We start from the raw sequence: 15,022 nt of genomic DNA on the forward strand, positions 1-15,022 counted from the left end.
ATATATATACACACATATATATGGGTATACATGTGTGTATACATATGTACACACACATATATGGATTGGAGATTTGACTCAACAGTTAAGAGCACCAGCTGCTCTTTCAAAGCACAGGTTCAATTCCCAGCACTCACATGACAGCTTATTCCTGTGTGTAACTGAGTTCCAAAAAATTTATACCCTCTATTGCCCTCCTCAGGTACCAAGCATGCATGTGGTGCAGAGACATACAAGACAAAATACCATACATAGAAATCATCTTTCATTTTTAGATCTGCCCACTGTAGAGTTCTGAAATGTACAGCTCAGAGGTAGAAGGTATATTCATATTGCTGTGTAAACACCACCATTGTCAGTTTCCAAAACTTCTTGTAAATCTATCCCACCCCTACAATCCTGGACGTAGTTACTGAGTTGACTGCAATTCTCTACTCTTTTGAGGAGCCACAGAGCTGTGCTCATGGTTACATTCAACCCTCCCATTGCAATACCCCAGAGCTCTAATTTCTTTATATACTCCAAAGCCCTTGCTTCCTGTCTGTGATATTAATGGTATGCATCCTAAGAGATGTGGGTGGTGTTTTATTGCGACTTTGATTTCCCTTTGGTCAGTGACTGAGAAGTGAAGTGGGGCCACAAGTGACCACTTATTCACGGCTGCCACAGCTGAGACACTTGCTAGGAGACCATCACTTCAACTCACACTTCACCTTCCCACAGAAAACACATTCTCCAAGAGGGTGAACAGAAACCATCTCATGCAGCCATTGATAATGGCACTGGGACTTGTTTCGTCTGCATGTACTGTCTTTTTGGGATCCTAGTCTGTTTGGATGCTCACCTTCTAGACCTGGAGGGAGGGGGGAGGAACTTGAACTTCCCACAGGGCAGGAAACCCTGACTGCTCTTAGGACTTGAGAGGGAGGAGGAGGGGGAGTGGGGGGAGTGGGAGGGTGTTGGGAGGAGGGGAGGAAGTGGAAATTTTTATAAATTAATAAAAAATTTGAGATTTCAAAAAAAAAAAAAAGAAATCATCTCATGCTAAGAATTCCCTGGGCACACCACTGGAAAACATTTTACTTCATTCCTTCTTGTCTTTTCCTTCCCTGACAGCTGACCCAACACAAGGGAATTCTGGCCTCCCGGGGGGTGCCGCTGCCAGCATCATCATGGGATCTGTGGCTTGGGAGACTCTGATAGCAGCCCTGGCATATTTCCTTTGTTTCTAGAAGAAATAAGGTAGGACAGTATTTCCTCTTTTGTGTTCTCCAACTCTAAGTGTAATGCTTGGGAGTGGGCAAGGACTTCTATCCCTCTGCCTCTGAGCTGGATCTCTTTGCCTCTCTCCTAACTCTCTGCTTCTCAGCACTGACCCTGTGGGTTCAGCCCCCCTGTCTTTATGCTCCCTGTCCTCCTGGTTCTTGGAGTCCATTCCCACATAAATAGAGAACCGATTGAATTATACCTCTTTATTCTTCAGTCAAGAGGCCAAGGTCCAAGAAGAATGCAAAGTGAGGGAATCCAAGGAGCAGCAAGAGGATGCAGGTGGCATGTCCCACTGACTGCAGCAGTGGCGGGGGGGGGGAGGGGAGTTAGGAGAAGAAGGGACCCTAAGATCAAGCAACAGAAGCATTAAAGTCCTCTTGGTCAAGAAAATGAGTAGAAAAAAAGCCTGGTGGTGGTGTAGTAATCCCAGTACTCGAGAGGTAGAGGCAGGCAGATCTCTGTGTGTTCAAGAGCACCCTTTCTACAGATCGAGTTCCAAGACAGCCAAGGATACACAAAGAAACTCTGTCTCAACCACCACCCCCCAAAAAAACAGAAATAAAGAAGGGGAGAAAGAACAGAAGGAAGGAAGGGAGGGAGGGAGGGAGGGAGGGAGGGAAGAAAGGAAGGAAGGAAGGACGAATGAAAGAAAGAAAGAAAGAAAGAAAGAAAGAAAGAAAGAAAGAAAGAAAGAAAGGAAGAAAGAGAAGAAAAAAAACAGATCTACCCTTGGAAATCAAAGCAGGGCAGGTGTTACATAGGGCAGGTGCAATCCATCAAAGACAAGAGAGTTACACACCAGGGTACAGCTCAGCAGTAAAGCACCAGCCCTGGGTGTGGTCCCAGCACCAGGGGACAAAGTAGAGCAGATTTGGAGTCCAGCAAAGACAAAGGACACCAGTAGCAGGGATCACACCTAGATTAAGGAATGAGACCTCAGAGGGAAGGCATTGCCAAGAATGGGGTGATGGAGCTTCAGTGACAGCAAGGAGCCCAGGAATGAGCTGCCCACAGCGTCCTCCCCGACTCCAGGAGCAAAGGCCCTGTGTGTGGGAAGAGTGGTTACAGTGTCTGATATTTATTTAGGGGAACTGACCAGCGCGATCTCACAGAGCACAAATCCCCAGCCTCCAACCACAGTAAGTAAAGCCGCTCACAGAATGAGAACTGGCTTTCTGCCACATATCCTGCTCTGCCAGGGGATCCTGGGCCCAAAGACCACACCTTCCTTTCTGCATGTTTGCAGAAGGGATCTGCACTTCCCTGCACTGAGGATCCCATAAATCATACCCTTTCTACCTACAGTGGAGTTGCCTGAGAGAGTCCTGAGAAACTCCTTCCACCAGGCTAGGCAGGCCTAAAGAAGTCACGTTTCCAGGGGTCTCCTGATGCCTTCCTTCCTGCCTCGATTATAGATGTAGACATCTCCCTTGGGAGACTTTCTTTGTCTTATGGAATATCTGGGTGCTGTGGCCTCTATGTTCCCCCTGCCACTGGAGCATGCTGCTGAGAATCACCTCTGGGCATCCTGTGAACTGGGCAAACAGAAGGCTCTATCCTGCTCCTCCTCTGATACTAACACAGTGGGTCTGAGCAGCCTCTTAGGGAAGCTAATTCCTGAACTGACCATGGCCACCTCTCCCTGCAACCCCTGCTACCTGTCAAAAGTCAGGACACCTCAAGTCAGCTTTGCACTTGTGTGCACTGACAACTCTCTCTTGCTCCCCTAGATCTGGGCCCCTCTGACAACTCTCCTAACAAGGTAAGCACTGCCACTTTCACTGACTGTTTGCTCATGGAAATGTCTCTGAAGAATGTGCACTGTCTGTATGGTTTAGGTTTGTGTGCTTGTTTGTTGAGAGAGAGTCTCACTGAGCAGCCGTGGCTACCCTTGAACTATGTAACCCAGGCTGGCCTTGAACGCGTGACCATCCTCCTGCCTTAGCCTCTCATGTGCTGGGATGACAAATGTGTGCCACCACACCAGGCTGAGAATGAGGTATTCTTGGAGACATAACTGTGAAATTCAGCTTGGGTCTGCATTCCTTAGTGCTACCACAAAGAAAGATTGGATTAATGAGCCCCAAGAATCTAATGCAAGAGTGTGTGTTTGGAAAAATCCCCACCCTGTGCTTAATTCCTGAATATGATTCCTAGTATTCTGTGGTCCATGACAAGGAACTTGAATGTTTTGATCCTCGGTCTTGTCACCTGTGAAATGGGCATTCTGCCCACCTCAGAAAAGAGACTCAAGGGAATAAAGGAGTTGACACATGCACAGCACTGTGCACACAGACACAACAGCACATCTTTCTCTTCCAATCTGAACCTGCTCTGACCAAAAAAAGGATGGATTCCATTCTAATGGGTCTGAGACCTTGTTTCTTCCTTGTATAACAATTTTACCAAAATTTTATCATTGCAGCCTTTCAACCGAGTACATGCATAAACTGAAGAGTGCTTTAAATCATAAGGACACTTTCACAGTGTGAACTCTCGCAGATTGAATACACTCATAAGCAGCAGGCAAGCTAAGTGACTTCACAACTACCCCCATCCCGTGAACACACTTTGCTGTCACTTCCCAACAAAGAGCAGTGGCAGTCAGGATGCTCCACATCCTCGCGCACTGTTCTGTGGCCCATCTGGATGTCGCTGTTGATTCCACCTCTGTCCCCATGGCTGTCTCACTTGTTCCTCGACCTGGATCCTCTAGTGACCACACATCAGACAGTGAGTGACGGGTGTCCTCTCCCATGGCTCACCCGGCACAGAGGCCACAGCACAGTGGTGCTAGATCACCAGCAAGGTGAGGTTCTGACCTGTGGGACTGATGTCACTGACCAACACTCATACTTTTAGGTGGATGAAGTGGCATACACCGTCCTGAACATCAACGGCCAGACACCCAAACCACCAACTTCAGCCTCTCCATCTCCAAGATCTACAGAAACAGTTTATTCAGAAGTAAAAAAGCAGTGATCATGGCCTATCATGCTGGCTACATCAATGATGCATTTCCAGATTCTCTCCTCACTAGGAGATCTCTGTACCATGAGATGTGGAAACACATGTACACATGCACCCCCCCACACACACACACAGCTTCAGGCAGAAGCCTCTTCTTCAGTATCAATAGAAGAAACAATGTATTCTGGAGCCTAGGGGAAACCCAACCTTTCTTGGAATTGAAATTGGACTGAGAAAAGGGCATCAAAGCTGCCCATCCTTCACTCCCCAGACATGGCTTGTCTTAAATTGCCCTGTTTAGAGCACATTCATTCTCCCCAGCTCCAGTCCTGTCCTAGCACAGTCTGACTTGAATTCCCATAACCTTGGATGTCACCTAAGTGCTTATGCCAAAAACAAAGGACAAGCAGGAAATGGGCATTCCTGTGTCTTTAAAGCTCAATGTGAAGCTATCGTGCATGGGAAGATCAAGTCCTAGCCGGAGGTTGCAGGAAATCTCCACACCGACAGCTGTCATGCTTGCCCGGCTGTGGCATCAGCGTCTCTTTATGTTGTGCATTTACACCTGAGCTCACCTCTGAGCCTCCTCCAGAAAACCCACTCAGAGCAGCTAACAAAGCTCTTTGGCAGCATCCACAGCCACTGCTAATGCAGAGCGCAGGTGCAAAGACAGCACCTCTAGCCTCTACCAGGAAGGAGTCCAGAAAGCAGGGCTGGTGAACTGACAGTCTCCTGGAAACTGAAAACAGAAGAGAAAGATACCCTACGTGGAGCACTGACATTGTTTTAAAAGAAGCCACGTTTGGAGGTACTGGAGTTTTCTTCTCTGTAAGACAACCCACTACTTGAATTTTTGTAACTGCTGACTTGGCTCAGTGTGTGAGCCAATAGGTCTGCCTTAGGGGCAAGAAGCCACTGTACCTCTGGCTCCCTTGGCCAGGATCAAAAGGCCTCTCAATCCCTTTTGATCAAGAGTTCCAAACCAAAGATAAATAAATAAATAACAAAGCAAATAACTTGCAGAACCACTGCCTAGTGTTGACCTAAGCCTCCTACTTCCCTGAATTCGTCAGAAAAGTCTGACATTTCCTTTCTCCATGTCTTCACCTGTATTGTTGGGCACTGGCCAGAGCCTACACAATATTTCTCTGACAGTTTGGGCTTCCTTGCTTTCTCCCTGTAGCTCTCCTGCCCCTACCCTGTGCAGGCCGCCTGCTGAACTCTTGCCTGGCTCAAAGACCAGCCATTCCTCCTCCACTCCAACCCCTCTCCAGGCTGATGCTGAGATTTCCAGCTTGTCTGCCTTGCTGTTTTGCCTTTAAACTCTAACAAAAACTCTCCTCGGTATCAACAACTAACAACAGACTTTCCTCATTCCCACCCAGCTTCTGGGGACCCAGAACCAACCTCCAACTACCCTACCGCAGTGTTTCTGCCTGTGCATTGTTTGCCCTTTCTTTGCCTTTCCTTTTTGACTTTAATTTTTTTGAGACAGAGTTTTAGCATGTAGCCTGAACAGGCTTCAATATCACAACAATGGTTTCTACAATCTCCCATCTGCTGAGATTATAGCGCAGGCCACCAGGCTCAGCAGCTTGTGCATTCCCTGACTGCTCTGCACTCTCAGGAAACCTTGGCCTCTGCTACTGTGTGTCTGATCCACGTGAATTGTGCCCTTAAAGGAACACAGCCACTCAAGCCGAAGGCATTGTTTACAGCCTAGAGAGCTTGGCACTGCTATTCCACTGGGAATGTGGGATACTAGCAGGGTGCTCTTCCCCAGCCCTGGGCTTTCAACAGCCTCAAAAACCTACTTTTCCCACCTGGGATGAATCCCAGCAACAGGAGAAGGAAAGGCCAATGTGTTCTCAGGGATCCTCTGTTCAAGACGTACACCTACTCTGTGCCTGGTGATCATGGGTTTTATTGGATAATGTGTTTGTTCTCATGCCGTGCTTAATGGGCCTTCCAAGACAGTTATTTTGGAGTTCTTGTACTCAGGGATTTGCTTCAGGGATTTCCTTCAGGGATTTCCAGCTCAAAGAAAGTCTGTATATTTTCCTTCAGTAGTACTATTCTGGCTTATTTAAATTTGCCTGACTAACACCAAATCAGAGGTATTTGTAAATTTGCCCTATGTTCATAATAAAATATCATATATCATTGATGCTACTTTGTGGGTTTTTCTGTATTTTGTTTATTTCTGATTTTGCCATGATTAAGATGGATGCTAGGGTTATTCATGTGCTAGACAAATGTTCTACACTGAGCTACATCCCTACCTGGTACCACCTAGACAATGTCTTCTTTACAGGTAGAAGAAAACTGCTGGATGAGGAGCCAGAGTGAGCCTTCTGCTAAGTAGTGTGCAGTAGATTCTGTGACTTAGTTGTCTAGGAATTAGCTAAATGCATTGCACATTTATTAACAAAGTATACGTGCAAGTAACAAGCCAAGCCCTGAGGTGCCTGGAAAGAGCTGTTTATAGTCCTCTAAGAGAGGAGGGATTACAGGAATAAAGAGCCTCTCTGGTCCTTTCCATCATAGTAAACAATTCCTCCTACCCAAGTGGCTCCAGCCACTCAAAGGCAGCCATGCAGCCTTCAGTTTAAAAATCTCCACATGTTGCCTCACACTGAATTCTCTCCAGCACTTCCTGTCCCTTGACTGTTGTTAATTTCCTGCCTGTCCTCTTAAACCTCTGACATGAATAAGATCCGTGTAGTAATTCCATCAAGTGCTATCCTGTCATCTCCTTTTCCTCCCTGGCAAACAGTGACAATGCATGTGTGGCCGGCCCTTCCCCTATCCCATTTCCATACCCAAGATACTGGAAGCACCATGAAGCCACTGTCACTTCTTGGATCCAAAGGGGTATGTCACCCTCACACCATTTATGACCACAAGCAACTCTTCTTTTTGGGTCATTCGTGTTGCATCCACCACCAACATACAGCATCCTGACACAAGTCAGGCCTCAGACACCTCATGTACCCACCCCTTGCTCAGCTCCAAAGGTGTCTGCAGATGGCCCCTGCATGTGTACCTCAAGCCCCTACCTCTTCCTGGAACTCATGGTGCCTGCCTCCTAATAAATACTCATACAAAGAGCACATCACACTCAGCACACGGATTTCTTTGTTTTAGTCTTATTTTGAGTTTGTGTTTATTTGTTTTTGAAACAAGTCTCCCTGTGTAGCTCTGGCTGTTCTGGAACTCACTCTATACACCAGATAGGCCTTAAACTCACAAAGATCTGCCTGCCTCTGCCTCCCAAGTGCTAGGATGAAAGGCATGAGCACCAGACCTGACTCCCTTAATGTATTTTTTTAATGTTTCACCTACACATGTTGTATGTCAAGCATGTTCTCTCGTCTCCACCACTCTCAATTCTCAGTTATCATTAGATGTGTCTCCGACACATCCCTGTGCCTCTACCGTATGTACTCATAGAAATCTTAGTCCCAATGCTGTGCCTACAAATGGACACCAAGCAGCACGATTTCTCCATTACATTCACTGTGGTCACCCTTCATCATAAGCAACTTTACATACATCAAACTCTAGAGCATTCAAGTGAGGACATCAGATTCAGGAAAGACACAACTGTGTGGTAGACAATGTTTTCCTGGTGACTCACTTATGTATTCTTGAAAGGTACAGAAATTCTATATCTTCTCAGAAGTGTTCCTTTCTCTAGGAAACATAAATTCCTAAGAAAAAAAGACACAGAAAATAACACAAAATTTGAAAGGGACAAATACCACACGTACACAGAGAAATAAGGGCTGAGGCACAGTTCAGTAACATAGCACTTTCCCAGGAATGTGAGGCTCTGTGTTCAATCCCCAAAACACAGGGGGAGTGTACAGAGAAGTTCAAAGAAAATGGGAAAATATGGCTACATGTTGGAAATTCTGAGGAATAGTTAGATATGCCCAGGCCCCATTTACATCTTCTAATTGAATTTCTCTGCAGGGGAATGCAAACACTAGTAACATTAAATCTTCTGATGCCATTAATGGGTAGTTGTGGTGGTCAGGGTCAACTGTCATCCTGAGAGAATCTAGAGTCACCTAGGAGACAAGCCCCCAGGCACACCTGTGAGATCATCTATGAAGGCTAACCTATGAGACTGTCTGTGGGGGATTGTCTCGTTACAGGTATTGACATGGGTAAATCAAAATACTTGTGAGGGGCACATTCCCTGTGCAGTGTGCCCTGCACTGTGTGTGGGGAGAGATGGAGCTTAGTAACAGCATGCATTCCTCATTCTCTGTTCCCTGAGTGTGCATGTGATGTGAGCAGGTGATTCAAGATCCTACCACCTTAGCTCCCACCATGATGGACTGTACCCCTCAACTGTGAGCCTGAATAAACACCTGATTGCTTCTCTGTCTTAGCACAGTAATGGGAAGAGAAATGTGACAGTGGTCAAGAGGCCCCTGCTGGAGGAAGTAGAAGCTGGGCAGTGGCTTTTAGTTAGGCCTGTACATAATTGAGGGAATTTCTCAACTTGCATAAATCTATATTCCATCCTGGGGAAGAAGAGACAGTATGTTCATGAGACTTGGGCTTGGGTATTCTGGAAAACTCCCAAGTGATTCCCACATCCTACATGTCAGGAAACAGTGACCTGAAGGACAGAGACATAGAGACATTAGAGGCTGAAAGAGAACTCAGTGTGATGGACATGTCAGTGAACTGTTTCTGCAAGGTGCGAACAGAAAGGTACTCAGGAAGAAATTGCTGACAAATAGCTACCTTTTAAAAGACTGACAGTAACAGTGCTGTGAGCATGGGCATGACTAGCACACGCGTGGCACTAGGAGTACACACTGGTGCAGGCACTCTGGAGGAAAGTTTGAGAAGTTCTCATAAAGTCAAACACACACTTCTACAACCCAGGCTTCTCACTGGATCATGAGATATTTATCAAAAAACACATAAACAGGCACAGGAAGAGTTATACATGAATGTTCAGAGCATCATAATTCATAACAGTCAATAATTTTTAAACTCCATCAACAGAGAATCTGAACAGATCATCATGTGTCCACAGGACAAAATACTCAGCTACTGTTAAAGAGATAACAGTATAAAATGAAATTATGAATCCTGCTGGGTACTGAGGCACACACCTGAGAACTTGAGCCCAGAAGGTCTAAGTCATCCTAAACAGAGGAGAACACCATCTCAAAAACAGAAGATGCGGAAGTGGTGAGATGGCTCGAGAATTAAAATACTTGCTGCTCTAACAAAGAAGTTCCCAACACATGTGGGGGTGGCTCACAACGACCTTTGACTCAGTACCAGAGAACGAAACATCCTCTTCTGGCCTCTGAGTATGTGTGTGTGTGTGTGTGTGTGTGTGTGCGCGCGCACACACACACTTACTTAAAATAAGTTTTTTAAAATAAAGTTTGACAATATTGCCCCATGTACAGCAAGCCACACACACACAAAGAGTGCATGATAACATTTAAATTTCCAAGAGTAAATAATTTTAATTTATAGTGCTAAGAATTCACACTTGTGGGGAGGGGTTGAGAAGATAGCACGGGTTAATGGCTCTGGTTGCTCTTCCAAAAAACCCTTGTTCCATTCCCAGCACCCACATGGTGGTTCACAGCCATCTGTAATACTTGTTCTAAGGAAGTAAGACTTTCTAGCTTCCTTGGACACTAAGGCACATACAGGTGCAGTGCTCAGGAGAGCATGCAGAAAAAACACCCATACACATAAAATTTTTTATTACTTTTAAAAATAATTAATACTTCAAATTGAAATATACTGCAAAGGTATTCAAAGAGATTTGGGTGTCAAATCACACACCATAATTCAGGTGGCAATTATACAGTTACCAAAACTCGGGGTGTAAGCTGACATGGTGGTTAGTGAGGAAGCTAATGCAATGCAGCAGGATTGCTTGAACCCAAGAGGTTGGTACTAGCTTAGGCTACATAACAAGGCTCTTGTCACAAAACAAAACAAACAAATGAAAGAAACACATAGACTGGAGAGTAGCCCCAAGAGAGGACACAGGATTGAAATGATGAAGCCTTGGAGAGTGAGGCAAACACCTCAGAAACAAATTACAGCACCAAGACCCAGGTACACATCAACAGATTTGAATTTTATCCCATTTTTCTCTTTCTATGCACACACTTATATTGGAGGAAGACATTGCCATCGCATTAATGTGGAGGCCAGAGAACAGCTGTGAGACTCAGGACTCTCCTTCCACAATGTGGGCCCCAGGGATCCACTCAGGTCATCAGACTTGATGATCCTCTATCTCAATTTTATTATGTATATATGTGCTGGGTAGGGGTGAGGAGTGTGCACACGTGAGTGTAGGTTCCCTACAGAGATCAGAAATTTCACATCCCTCAGGATCTGGAGTTACAGGCTGCTGTGAGCTACTTCATATGGGTCCTGGAAACCAAACTGGAGCCTTCTGGGAGAGCAGTTTGTACCTGTACACTTAATGGCTAAGCCATCTCTTCAGCCCTTGTCTCAGTTTTTAATGGCAAAATATGTACCTAATTCAATCTATGAGATACAAACACCAATACTCACATTCTACTGCTGTGTAATAAATTATCATATTTAGATCAAAATTTCCTTTTATTATTTAAAGACCAGGTGAGCCTGATTCCTTAACATCCAGCTACCATCTCTGGAAGAGCTAAGGTTACAGGTCTGTGCACCTCCTCTGCCTTATTTTAGAAAGTCCTGGGAATCGAACTCAGGGTCTCTGGTTTGCCAGGCTGACCCTCTACCTACTGAGCTACATAGCGTCCATAGCATCTACCATGTGTAGATGCTTAAACACTTTTAGTTCACAAGTTCACCAGTTCAGAGATTGAGTTGGCTTTGCCCTGACAGGGGGAGACTCATCCAAGATCTTGCTTGTCCTATGATTACCTCCATTTAAGCAATTAGAGTTTATGTCAGTAGATTATATCCACAAAAGCCATTTCTTCTAGATTAAACAAAATCAGCTGCTTTATACCCACAAAAGCATCTTCCAAATCCTGATCACAAGTTAATGTAAACATGGGCAGGAGGTGAGATTTGAACAACATTCTAGTTTCGGGCAGAGGGGCCAGATGAGGATTCTGTGCAGCACCTTGTGTACAACCCTGCTCTGAGGGACCCACTGGCCAGACAATCTGACTAAAACAGTGACCTCTGAGTTCACTGAAAAACCCTGTGTGTAAGGTGTTAATAATTCTTTCAAAAACACGCTTATTAAACTCTCACAAAGCTGAAACTTGCTAGGTAATACACCATTCTCAAGTTAAAAACCGTCCCCAAATGGCCTCTTTCTGTCTTTCATTTTGAGCTCATGTATGAACCACCATGATCCTGACTCTAGGTCTTTCACCCCAACCATCACCTCTCCCTCCCCACTTACTCATTCCCTTACTCTGTCATCTCCACTCCCTGCTATGCAGCTTTAAACCACCGCATACTGCAGCCACACTCTGACTCCTGTCCCTCTCCAATTAACATCTGAGATTTAGTCCTCTTCTCCCTATCCTCCACCAATGCCATCACCCCTTCCCCACATAGGAAAGGGCCCCTTCAGAATGGTCCTAACCACCTCCACTAACGCCAAGACCATTCAATTCCCCAGCTGGATTCATCTACCCAACCTTAAACCCTTTACAGTGTCTCCCAAGAATGAAACTTCACTCAACTCAGCAACCCCAACAGGACCTCTCTCCCTGAAAATCAAGAAGATCACCCATCTACCTCCATCTATGAAGGAATTCAAGATGAGTAGCCCCTCATCTCTCCTGTTTTGTCTCCTTTTCCTCATTCTTTCTCCTTTCTCCCAAGCCTCCCAGGGATTAATCTCCTTGGATTCTTCTCAGTTAAACCTTGCCCCTCAAGACAACTCCCATCTTCTATTCCTCTGGTTCTTATACCACCTGATTCAGACCCTGACCTCAGTGCACAAACTCTTCTGCTGGTTTGGGTATCAGTTAATCCAAGACCCCCAACTGGCAAACCAACCTTACTCCTCGGCGTTAGATCAACTCTCTCACTGCAAAACCACAGAAGACTAGACCTCCTCTCCACAGAAGAAAAAGGACTCTGCTTATTCCTCCAGGAGAAGTGCTGTTTAAGCCAATGGGCCTTTGGCAGAGGGAATGCTCCTGTTCCTAACCCCTCTCCTTACTTATTGCTCCTTATCTGGACAGTTGCCTGCCACCCCTTTCCACCAAACCAGAGACCTCCTGGGTGGTGGTGGTGCCCAGGAGGCAGAGATAGGTGGATCTCTGTGAATTCGAGGATAGCCTGGTCTACAACCTTTCTCCAAAGTCGTTCATTGTCCCTAAACAACAGGAGGCAACTTAACAAGTATGCTGTTCCCATCACATTCCCACCAGCCTTAATTTTGACCTTCCTCTTCAATTCATAAACATTAAAGGCAAATAGAAAGTTACTAAAGCCCTGGCCTTTACTTAAGTCCAGATGTAAGTTTTACAGTTTCCCTAACCCCACTTTCAATGACTCAACCACAATTGCTGTATTTTTCCACCATCTCAGGTCAAATTATTGCTGTCTCTGGTTCCTATGCAGAGGTAGTCATTTTGTGTCTTGGCTTAATAATTCTATTAAGATCTTGCCATGTCGTTTGACTGTGGTAACACTTGCACTTCTTTCAGGTACCAAGGCCAGTGTTGTGGGATATTTTGATCACACTGTAACACTACCAAGACTGCCCAATAAAGGTATACCATGAATCAGGGGAAGGAGCCAGCCACTACCTAATTGGAATTGGTCATAGAGAAGCGAGAAATTTGGATAGAGAAGACCCACAGGAAGGAAAGGGCAGGGACTGGAATTTGAGTTTGCTCTTGGTTCTGGTTTACACATTCAATTCAAAAATCATCAAAATTGGTACAATATTCTTCATAGAATAAAACAAAAAACAAAACAAAAACAAGGGGTTTTTTTGTTTGTTTGTTTGTTTGTTTGTTTGTTTGTCCTGGGGTTCAAAGCGAAGTACAAGAGATCTAAATAGCCAAAGCAATCCTAAACCCACAGGAATCACATTATTTGATTTCAAACTATGCAACAAAGCCGGAGTAACAAAGAGAACATGGCACTAGCACAAAAGTAGAAATGCAAAGTAAATAAACACAACAGAAGAGTCACGAATGAATGGACACAGTTATAGCAGCCTTATTTCTGACAAAGGTATCGAAAATATACATTAGACAAGCATCTTAGCACTCACGAGGCAGAGGCAGGTGGATTTGTTATGCCCAAGTCTCAAGATCCCCCAAAGATCACCAAGGAATCCAAATCCAAATTCAAAAGCAAAGAGCCTCTATTCAAGCTTGAGCTTGGACTCTCTTGTCTGTTCCAGCACAGTGGTTCAACTGGAGAGCATCGAGCCCAGTTGGGTAGGGTTTTTATCATAATAAAGGTTGGGGTGAGGGGGTTTCCAACTTTTGGGACACTTGATTGATTGACATTTGACTAGAGGTGTCTTGGTGAAAGGGAATAGGTATGTACTAGGCTTAAGGACATCTGGTGATCTTATCTATAACAGTTGGAACTGAATATTAAGTGGCCCATGCCTGGGTGGTCTTTCCTAGAACTAGGTGTTGTCTTAGAGTAAACTGAAACATAGGGCTACTTCTCTGACCCATTTCCGTTGAGCTTGTCATGGCAGCAATATAGCTAAGCTGCCATGGGTCTTACATTCCCTATTTCTTATGCACCAATGACAGAGGACTCAATTATGGGTCCTGTCTATTCAGGAACTCATGGGGATGATATTGTGACCTAAGATCATTAGCTGAATGTTGCTGACCTGCTTTAGGACAAAGGCAGCTAATCTAATGAAGAGGCAGGGAACAAAGGTGAGAAGAAGAAGCGAGATCATTAGGGATCCCACTAGGGCTGAAAGCAAAGTAGTTATCCAGGGAGGACAGTTGAGCAAGTTTTCATACCATCCAGTTTCTGTACATTCTTTATCTGATCCATTTTCTCAACAAAGTCATGGAATCTCTAATTACTCCTGAATGATTTTCTTAAAAGCAGCATTCCAAATTAATGGCCAACTGAAGAGACTGATAATTTTTGTCTTTAAGAATCAAGGCCACTTGATTGAGGTAACCGAGACACAGAAAGACAGTTATCACATGTATTCACTCCTAGGTGGATTTTAAACATAAAACAAAGAAAGCCAGCCTACAAACCACAATCCCAGAGAATTTAGACAACAATGAGGACACTAAGAGAGACTTACATAGATCTAATTTACATGAGAAGTAGAAAGTAGAAAAGGGCAAGATCTCCTGAGTAAATTGGGAGCATTGGGACCTTAGGAGAGGGTTGAAGTAGGGAGGGTAGAGGCAGGGATGGGAGCAGAGAAAAATGTAGGGCTCAATATAAATCAATAAAAAAAATCAAGGCCACAGTGCCAACCCATGTTGCCCCAGTTATGCCTAGCCCTACCAGGAAGAAGAGTAGAACTGTGGTCGCCCCTATAGCCCATTTTGCTCTGTGGAGCTTTAGGGACAGGGCCAATTCCATCTGTGTCTCCTCATAGTTTTTCATATTGGGGACTAGCTGGGCCATTACACAAAATCCTCCCCTGGTGTTAAACACCATCCCATGGATGCAGGGAGTGAGCAGCAATGAGCAAGCCCACCACCCGGCAAAGGCTGAATAAAGAGTATCATTTCATATGGGGAGGGTCTCGTTGCACAGTCCTTTTTAAATATTTTCTGTGAAGGTAGAATCAACATAA

The 15,022-nt window shown here is 44.9% G+C and overlaps 1 protein-coding gene across 10 annotated transcripts in view; it reads left to right on the forward strand.

The window, feature by feature from the left end:
* Positions 1-15,022, forward strand: part of LOC125404524 (cell adhesion molecule CEACAM1) — a 146,809-nt gene that overhangs the window by 41,749 nt on the left and 90,038 nt on the right. For 4 of the 10 annotated variants that reach the window (XR_015738273.1, XR_015738271.1, XR_015738287.1 and 1 more), the window contains 4 exons: positions 1,117-1,242; positions 2,356-2,408; positions 3,000-3,031; positions 3,695-6,411. Coding sequence is in view for 4 of the 10 variants with exons in the window: in XM_087907663.1 (XP_087763789.1) it covers positions 3,000-3,031; positions 4,132-4,251 (152 nt within the window). In the remaining 6 variants the exon portion in view is untranslated. Of the gene's footprint in view, positions 1-1,116; positions 1,243-2,355; positions 2,409-2,999; positions 3,032-3,694; positions 6,412-15,022 lie in introns of those variants that run through there. The other 6 variants (XR_015738278.1, XR_015738279.1, XM_087907655.1 and 3 more) reach the window with 6 other exon arrangements.

This window comes from Myodes glareolus, chromosome 1 (assembly GCF_982192425.1).
Source record: "Myodes glareolus chromosome 1, mMyoGla1.1, whole genome shotgun sequence".
Taxonomy (NCBI): Eukaryota; Metazoa; Chordata; class Mammalia; order Rodentia; family Cricetidae; genus Myodes; species Myodes glareolus.